The following is a 10,499-nucleotide window of genomic DNA, read 5'->3' on the forward strand; positions in this document are numbered from 1 at the left end:
CCCACTGGTATATCCACCCACTTGTCGTCGCAAATCAGCTGATTTCGAAGTCGAGAGTTCAATGGTTCAAAACATAGTGAAGGAAGTTACTTTTATTCGGATTTGAATACAAGATCGTGGATATCGGTGTTATTTAGTTGGGTTTCAATTATTTACACACCTCAGGAATAGTCGACCTCAGACTGTACAAGACTACACTTCAATCACATTCATACATATCATCCTTATTCAACCTCTAAAGTAATACCTTACGGTGCTTCCAGAGGCTAAATAGAAAAAGAGAGGATGTTAACAATATTTGGTTTGATTCCTAACCCTCCTTCACTTTTATTTTTATTGATATATTAGGCGTATTAACGAAATATGGGCTGACAAAAAATAAGATGTAAATTATAAAAATCTGACCATACGAAAGTGGTTCTTGCTTTTGGATATCCGTTAACAAACGGCAACAAAGTAATTGGCTGAAAATCAAAATCACGAAAAAAGTAAAACATATGACTTGAAAAAGATAAGTATTGCTTGTTATCAATGTAAACATCGAAATTAATGTACATTTTTCGTAACAATGTCATGCAGCCAGCCACCTGTGGTTGTGGACTGTATTCTTGCGGTCAACTGTAATACAAAATCAAACGTTCTGATATTGGTCATTTTACAAGTGCATCCTGAATACAATAAATGTTAAAATATGTAATAAAGTGTGTGATAAGTCACACGGGCGCGCGCACGCGTTTGTGTGCCGAGGATTCGATAGGTATTATTTTATTTAGTTTATATATAATTTTTGAAACTCAAGTATTTCATTACTATTTCTAGTTCTTTCAAAAATAAAATTTTGAAAAATTATAATAATTCTAGTAATGCAAATCTACTTCATTCTTCACTTTTGTTCTTTGTGTGATTAAAGGGAAATTTTTAAATTCGTTTTTAAAAAATTTCCCAGATATCTATGCTGAAGTTTTATTTTTTATACTAAAATTTTTAAGATATCCACGAAAATTAAGTAATCGATCTTTATCTTGTTTCACCCTTATAGGGATAGTTGGTGTTATTTTCAGTACTGAATTGTAGCTGGTTTTAAAAAATCAATTAGCATCCCTTTTATTGCTCTTAGGGATGAATGAAAAAATATTCCTTTTTTTAATGGTAGTTTACTGCAGAAGGGAGAAATCTGTGTCCGGTAGTACATAATATTGTTTCGTAGGGTTTTTCCTATTGCTTTAAATCTATTTATAAAAATTACTGCTTAATTTTTGTTTCTTTCTTTTCCGTAAAGCGCTTTTAGCAGGGATCCCATTTCATTAGAACATATGAAAAAACAAACATGATTAAAAGTATAGTTAAAAAAGTGTTTTTTTTATTTTAAGATCAAATGAGAATTTACTTTTTTTAATCAGATTTTAACTTACGAAAAATAAAAAATAAAACGTAGAATATTCTACATTCGGATCTTTCTTAGAAAGTAGCCTACCTTACTTTTTATGGATCTGATAAGTCTATAAATTCACCGTCTTAAAAATTGGGTTACTTGGAGATGATAGAAATATAGTCTTTGGTTTTGTAAAGATCTAAAAAAAAATTCTTGCGTAGTTCTACCATCAAGACTGACATTTCGTTATTTTATTTTGATTTTTTTAAAAAGTATCTTCAAAAAAGCAATACAATAAAAAAAATTAAAAAAACAAGTTTCAATTCACTCACCACTGTGATTCACTGCATAAGCGCATATAAGAAATGCACCATTACAAGGCCAACATGCCCCTCAACTTTCTTTCACCATAAAATAATTGAGCTCAAGAACGACCAATATTCATCAAATTTTCAAATTAATTAATTAATCTAATAGTTTTCGAGATTTTGAGACAAAAAATTTTATACATAGGCCTATCTATCTATAAATATATATATATATACATATATATATATATATATATATATATATATACACACACAAGTTTTTTTTTTTGTCTTCAGTCATTTGACTGCTTTGATACAGCTCTCCAAGATTCCCTATCTAGTGCTAATCGTTTCATTTCAGTACACCCCCTACATCCTACATCTCTAACAATTTCTTTTACATATTCCAAACGTTGCCTGCCTGCACAATTTTTTCCTTCTACCTGTCCCTCCAATATCAAAGCGACTATTCCAGGATGCCTTAATATGTGGCCTATAAGTCAGTCTCTTCTTTTAACTATATTTTTCCAAATGCTTCTTTCTTCATCTATTTGCCGCAACACCTCTTCATTTGTCACTTTATCCACCCATCTGATTTTTAACATTCTCGTATAGCACCACATTTCAAAAGCTTCTAATCTTTTCTTCTCAGATACTCCGATTGTCCAAGTTTCACTTCCATATAAAGCGACACTCCAAACATATACTTTCAAAAATGTTTTCCTGGCATTTAAATTAATTTTTGATGTAAACAAATTATATTTCTGACTGAAAGCTCGTTTCGCTTGTGCTATTCGGCATTTTATATCGCTCCTGCTTCGTCCATCTTTAGGAATTCTACTTCCCAAATAACAAAATTCTTCTACCTCCATAATCTTTTCTGCTCCTATTTTTACATTCATTGATCCATCTTTTTTATTTCTAATACATTTCATTACTTTTGTTTTGTACTTGTTTATTTTCATGCGATAGTTCTTGCGTAGGACTTCATCTACGCCATTCATTGTTTCTTCTAAATCCTTTTTACTCACGATTTTTTACATCTCCATTTAACAATAATAAAAAAAGACCCAGAAAAGATGAAAACTTTTTAGAACCAATTTAAAAGAAAGTTTCAAAAATCCTGTGCAAAAAAGTTAAAATCTTACTGATGGGTTTTAATCCCCAAATAGATAAAGAGAAGACTTTTAAAAATATAGTTGGAAATCCCACTCATAATAGAACGAATAAAAATGGGGAAAGATAATTAATTTATATAAAGCTTTCAATTTAAAAATTAATGTCTACTTAGTTTAAAAAACTTCCCAGGAAACAAAAGAAAACATGGAAGCCCCCTAATCAACTCTTAAGTGATTTAAAATAGACCATATAGCAATTTCAACTTTAGTAATTCTACTTCCTAAATAACAAAATTCTTCTACCTCCATAATCTTTTCTCTTCCTATTTTCACATTCAGTGGTCCATCTTCGTTATTTCTACTATTTCATTACTTTCGTTTTTTTCTTGTTTATTTTCATGCGGTAGTTCTTGCGTAGGACTTCATCCATGCCGTTCATTGTTTATTCTAAATCCTTTTTACTCTCAGCTAGAATTACTATATCATCAGCAAATCGTACCATCTTTATATTTTCACCTTGTACTGTTACTCCGGATCTAAATTGTTCTTTAACATCATTAACTGCTAGTTCTATGTAAAGACTAAAAAGTAACGGCGATAGGGAACATCTTCGCCTGACTCCCTTTTTTATTACTGCTTTTTTCTTATGCTCTTTGACTACTGACTATTACTGTTGCAGTTTGGTTCCTGTAAATGCTAGCAATTGTTCTTCTATCTCTATAGTTGAGCTCTTAATTTTTTTTTTAATTCTGAACATTTTATTCCAGTCTCCGTTATCAAATTCCTTTTCTAAGTCTATAAATCCCATGAATGTTGGTTTTTTCCTTTAATCTTCATTCTACTAACAATCTGAACGCTAAAATTGCTTTCCTTATCGCTGTGCTTTTCCTGAAACCAAATTGGTCTTTTCCTAACATTTCTTCTACTCTCCTCTCAATTCTTCTGTATAGAATTCTAATTAAATGTTGTTATGCATGATTAGTTAAGCTTCTTTCTTTTTCCTGTTTAGCCTCCGGTAACTACCGTTTAGATAATACTTCAGAGGATAAATGAGGATGATATGTATGAGTGTGAATGAAGTGTAGTCTTGTACATTCTCAGTTCGACTATAACTGAGATGTGTGGTTAATTGAAACCCAACCACCAAAGAACACCGGTATCCACGATATTTTTGATGACTGATGGAACTTCCCCTTTTTCGTAAATATTACACACCAGTTTGTATAATTTATCTACCGATTCCTCACCTGCACTGCACAGCAATTCTGCAGGTATTTCGTCTATTCCAGGATCCTTTCTGCCATTTAAATCTTTTAATGCTCTCTTAAATTCAGATCTCAGTATTGTTTCTCCCCTTTCATCCTCTTCGACTTCTTCTTCTTCCTCTATAACACTATTTTTAATTCATTTCCTCCGTATAACTCTTCAATATATTCCACCCACCTATTGACTTTTCCTTTCGTACTATAAATCGGTGTACCATCTTTATTTAATACATTATTAGATTTTAATTTATGTACCCCAAAAGTTTCCTTAACTTTCCTGTATGCTCCGTCTATTTTACCAATGTTCATTTCTCTTTCCACTTCTGAACCCTGTTCTTTAATCCACTCTTCTTTCGCTAGTTTGCACTTCCTGTTTTTACAAGTACATATGTATAAAAAGAAACCCGACTTTAAATAAATGGTACTTTTGTACTCTTCATGCCTCAAAACATAAAGAAAACGCATTTCATCCCTCACTCCCACTATGCGACCGAAGTATTAGAATACTTTTCTTCAAAAAGGTCGGTAAATAAGGTTTTATCGGAAAATGTAAAAAAACTTACTTTAAAGCTTGGAAAATAATTTTTAACATACACTTTAATATCATACACTTTTATGATATTATGTAAAAGTCATATCTCAAATTAAAAATGTTATGTTTTTGCTTATTTCTTCTTATCTGTGATGAATGGCCTAATGGGTGGGGTGCTCATGTCTAAGTACAAATCTTTGCACCCCAATCTTTAGGCCATTCTTCACTAATATGAAAAAATTGGCAAAAACATCAAATTTTTAATTTGAAGCTATGACTTTCACATAATTTTACACATCACCTTCAAAGCTTGTTATCAAATCCATTCTGAGATACTGTCCTAAAATTATTTTTTACCTTTTAGTGCGTTTAATATAAAAGCGGTTTTTAAAAAGTTTCTTTTATTTATTTTTTACTTTTTAATCTTCATAAGTTTATACTTTGCAGTTGCGCTAGCGCACAGGTTTGAGCGTATTTAGCGAAAGATTGGATAGGTACGTTTTACGGTGAGTGAGTGCAATCAAAACGTAGGACTAAACGATCTAATTTCCGAATTACCAAGATCCGGTCAATTGAGAGGGTATCCGATACGTTAAACAGTTAGCGCTCGACCTGCTGATATATATACCGTTTGAATCGTGAAAATCGGACGAGCGGTTGCCGAGATATTACGGTGGAAACCCATCTTACCCCCTCCTCAATTTCCGAACAGCGCCCCGGGACGCTTGAAAATATTATCCGACGGGTACTCTGAAAGCAGATGGGTTATCGTCGAGAGAGGTCGAAAAAAATTTTTTTGAGTGCTAGAACCGACCGTTTTTGAGATATTAGCGATTTTCGTTCAAAAATTCGGATCCGGTTAAGAACAACTTGAAAATGTTGCTAAAATGTGTTGTCACCAAGAGCAAACCTGTATGCAAAATTTCACAGCGAATGGATAAGCGGAAGCGCTTCAAAGTTCGACTGAACGGTTCCGTACCATGAATCTCACATACATAGTCCAAGAGCGAGTTAATATAAGGTAAAAAAGACGGTATAAATTCTTAAGCTTATTTTATTTCCGATAATTTATTTAAATTCTAATAAGACCAAACATTTTTGCAAAATTATGACCTAAAATACCAGAGAATAAAAAAAAATATATGTGCCACAAGAAGAAGAGGCTAAAAGAAAATGGCTAAAAAATCCATCTATTTTGTATGAAAGCGAGAGATGGACTCTTGGAATGGAGAAGGAAAGTAGAATTAATGCCTGAGTTGTGTTGCTATTCCAGAATGAAGAAAATCAGGTGGATAGACAAAATGATTAATGAGGCGGTGTTAAGGATGGTTGGCATTGATAAACCTTCCCTCTTGATCAACTTAAAACAAATAAACAAAGAAAAGGACCAACTGGGTTGATTAAAACTATATTAGAAGGTGTAGTGAAAGGAAAGAATGCAACAGGAAGATCGAGGCTCAAATATACCAATCAGATTTAGAAAGACATGGAAAGTGGTATCTATAGAGCCTTGCTGAAAATCGGGAAGACTGAAGGTCAATTGCAAGCCAATCCTAGAATTGCCACTAAAAGAAGTACCATCTTTTAGGTTTAAGGTTTAGGTTTAAAACTGGTAGTATTAGCGTTTGAAAATATTAAATTTTCTGAAGCATTAGTTAAAATGGGAAAGAGAATACACGAAAAATCATATTTCTTAGGTTTTGGAACATCTCAGCTTTCAAGATTAGATAACAAAACGTTTAACCGTGGTTTTAATGATTTATGTAATGATTCGTACGAAGAAAACCTGTAAGTCATGTTTTTAACTTGTAGCCCGTAAAGTCTGTAAAGAGATCTAATAATGTCTTTACTGGATTCTATCGCAAGAAACCTACACAACTTATTTAAGTTCTTTATGTATATTGTTACTTCTTAACAAACCCATTTTGGTACTTCTATTTACACTAGTCATATTAATTCCCTAGGTTGACTTAATGGTATCCTAGCATTCCACCAGATAATAAGCCGTTTCATTATCCTAACCCTTGAGTACCTAAGAATCAATGTGAGATTTACCGTGTTAAAGGGGAAAATATATATTTAATTTAATAATAAAAATTAGCCGATCTCCGTGGCGGAGTAATACCTTCTCGGCCTTTTATCTGGAGGTGCAGGTTGGAACCCCGGTCAGGCATGATATTTTTCATACGCTACAAAAATTCGATTTTACATTCCCGTGCTCAAGCTTTGAGCTTTTTTGGTGAATTAATTATTAAAAAAACAAATAAATAAACAATAATTGATCGATTGATTATTCCAAAAATAAAAGTTTTCAACAACTTTAAAATAGTAGTTTTATTAATTATCTTCTAGTTCACCCCAGGTATTTTATAACATTTGAATAATAATCGTTACGATAAAACTTTTCAGGATTCGATGTATCTACTACTCATTAAAACTGATATTAATCTGTTTAATTTTCATTCACAGGTTTTTATTCACAGTGATGGATTTAATAAACTCATTACAAGGTGTGATATTATTCATCGTATTAATTTTAACAAGGAAAAGAGTCTTGAAAAGTATATTTAAAAAATTGAATGCACCTTCAAAAATGATGACCTTGTTAAACATTAACGAGAACGAAGATGATTATGATGACATATTGGTATCCGAAAGCTTTGAGCTGACAAGAAGAAGTCATCAAAATCAAGCAGTAGAACAAGAAATACAAATGAGTTAACCGGTAATATGAAATTGTCCGAATGCTGCTTGGATGAAAACGAATTATTAATCAGCTTTGACTCAACAGTACTACTTTACTATGACTAAATTTCTAGTTAATAACTTTATTTTAAGCGGGCAGTATTATAATTTAATATTTTTGCCTTTTATTTTTGTATTATACCAAAAATTACTTTATCAAACATCTTCAGTTACGTGATACATGCATTCTAATCATTTCTTTCCCTGGAAATGATAATCTTGAACACAAGATTGAGTATGTATAACAGTAATTTACCCTAGTTTACCTAAAAATACCGATAAATAAAATATCAACATCGATTTAAAAAAAAAAGTTATTTTTAGATATAAGGAAATCTTTGTGTCTTTTACAAAGTAGGCTCCTTCTGAAACCACTCGGTATTTCTTATGTTATTTCTAGAACCATTTTAGTTAGGTAACTGCATAAACGATCTTTGGTTGACATTCTTTCGTTAATCTCCTTAATAATTCGTTAATACTTAAGCAACCTGTAAATTCCCTTGCTGCTTTCTACGTACGCGGAAACTTTTAATAGAAGGAATTTCTAAGATTCTTTCAACAATACTAATAATTGTAACGTTACACTAAATGACAATTCGATTAACCAATGGTTTCCAGATTTTTCCAACTCTAAATAGCCTTATTGAATCCAGTTTTTCTAACAGGCCCTTTTTAAATTTTAAAAATTACATTTTGCAAAATAATCAATAATTTTTTGAAGGTTAGGTAAAAACAAATAAAACACATTTTAGATCACAAAAAAGATGTAATTGAAAAACAAAATCGATTAATCACAATAATTAGTGTGATGGATGAGCCTGTTGATCCCATACATTTTCCTAACTCGTTGATATAGACTGGATTCAACCATTTCCTTTTCCACATTGATTTTCGCATGATAATCAGATTTTATCACAGTAGTTACCGAAAAACCAGCTTCACGCAAATAAGAAGTGGTAAATGGAATTCAATTTTTTGAGCTTTACCACTTATTCATCTTTTAGTGACATCCAGAATTCAGTTAATTCAATGCTAAATTTTATTTTCAACGTTTTGTCACAAGACAATCAGATTTTCTTTTCCACCAGTAAATTCAGAGTGGTATAAATGAATCAATGCAAATTTATCGTTATTATCATTTAGTTGAGAAAAAATTTCACAGCGCAAATAAATGTTCTTCAAAAATGAATTCCATATCTCTCGAGAAATTAACTTAATCGGGGGACTCAAAAATTGTTGGAACAAACATTTCTTGCATCCGTCTTTATCCATTTTTTTTTTCATTTTTTATAAAAGCTAAAATTTAAAAGGTGCATGTTGCTTCTGTCAGGAAGAGAATCAGAGCATTAGCTTTTCAGAATTCACATAAATATGTTAGTTTTACCAACAAATTTTCATTCACAAAATATTTATACTTGTGTTCCTCTTCTTCAAGAAAAATGTAAATTTTTTCTCGCTAAACAAATGTAACGCTTATTACTAGTGTTCAGTAAAAATCGATCCATTTTTAAAAAAGCAAAAGACCACAATACTTTACAAACTTAATTTCACTTGATCACATAATATTCAGTGATACAATCTCTGAAAACAAACTATAATCTATCACCACTAAAATCATGCGAACCTATTATTATTTATGTAAAAACTCAAAGTACCAGAACATTCGAGAAACTGCTAAAACAATCGAAAGACTTATAACGCGACATCTAAAAATCATTTACAGTGTTGTTAATAAGACAAACAGGTGCACAAGATATATTATCATTTTGGATGTCTTTAACATAGACTAATATTTTCTTTCATATTGAAATCCAAAGAGGTGAAAAAATCAAGTATTGCTCGTAAGGCCGACAGTAGCAATTAGCATAATGGTAAGTCTGTGGGAAAAAAAATTCAAAATGACTTTTGACATGACAAAGCAAGTGATATCGACTTTTAAGTGTATATGCTAAGAATGAAAAGCGTTTTGTTAAAATGTTATGTATTGTACCTTAAAATTAAGTATTGTGTTTTATATACATCAATATTTTATTGTATTATAAATAATACTCATTAAAGTTTTTAAAAATTCATTGAGTAGTATTCTTTTATATAGGTCTATATTTTTTCCCCTTTCTGATCATATAAAAATGTATCTTTAGAAATTTGAAAATCTCAACGTATTAAAAATTTCTCTTTCATTAAATTAAGCAGGCTAAACAATCCGAATTAAATAAATTTCATTGTTGTTTTTGTAGAGAAAAGGTTGAAGTATATTTTTTTAATTTTAAATAACGAAAAAGCTACTTTATTTTTTAATTGTTTGAGATAACGTCTTATTTTAAAAATTAGTTTAAAAAAATCTGATGTGAACACTACATGAGATCCTTCTACGCATATTAAATTACATACACATTTCATTAAAATGAAAATTACATAAAATTTTATTTCATTAATAACTTCTGATATGTTTTCATATATATATTTTTTTTGTTGTTATTATTGAAGTATTATTTATCGTAATTTTTTTACAATCTCAGGTTAATAATTATTAATAAATCAATTTATTTAAATTAAAAAAAAAAGGAGTTGAAGTCTGATTCGAACCGATGTGCCTTCCCCTTGTAAGAACCAAAAATTTCATTTGGTTATAGCTCTGGAACCAATGAAAATAAGTACCACTTATGATATATCTTTGAAAAGCTTTCAATGAGGGCTTATTACAGCAGTTTAGAAAAAGTCCAAAATCCAAATTTGTTTTTGGTTCTTGGGCTTTTTTGGACACCGAACTATGCGAGATACAGAGGTCACGCCGAAACTGGTCAAAATGGATTCATGAATGGTCAAAATGGATATTTCCGTTAAAATCTGAAAACCGAAATTTTTCGCTATCACAATACTTCCTTTACTTCGTACAAGGTAGTAAATATGGAAAAATGTAATTTTAAGTAGGATTTAATTAAATGAATTTTAAGTTGTTGGTAATTTAAGAAGAAAAAAGTTATCGCAAACGCTGAAATTCGAATTTTTTCAGTAAACTTAATAAATCTACTTTAATAATTACATACAATACAATTATAGTTAGGAGGTAAAAATTTTTACTTTAAGCAGTGTTTTTATAAACCACTAAAATCGAAAAATCTTTACCTTTTAAAGTTTCTCATTAACAACTCGTATATA

The 10,499-nt window shown here is 30.7% G+C and overlaps 1 protein-coding gene across 1 annotated transcript in view; it reads left to right on the plus strand.

Annotated features, from left to right (window-relative positions):
- The window catches only part of LOC142324841 (putative G-protein coupled receptor Mth-like 10), a 47,386-nt gene extending 37,974 nt beyond the window's left edge, over nt 1-9,412 (plus strand). Inside the window, exon 8 of the mRNA XM_075365879.1 lies at nt 7,065-9,412. Within this exon, the coding sequence (XP_075221994.1) occupies nt 7,065-7,317 (253 nt within the window). The 3' untranslated portion in view covers nt 7,318-9,412. The remainder of the gene's footprint in view (nt 1-7,064) is intronic.
- Nucleotides 9,413-10,499: the final 1,087 nt, after the last annotated feature.

The sequence above is a fragment of the Lycorma delicatula genome, chromosome 5 (genome assembly GCF_047948215.1).
Source record: "Lycorma delicatula isolate Av1 chromosome 5, ASM4794821v1, whole genome shotgun sequence".
Taxonomy (NCBI): Eukaryota; Metazoa; Arthropoda; class Insecta; order Hemiptera; family Fulgoridae; genus Lycorma; species Lycorma delicatula.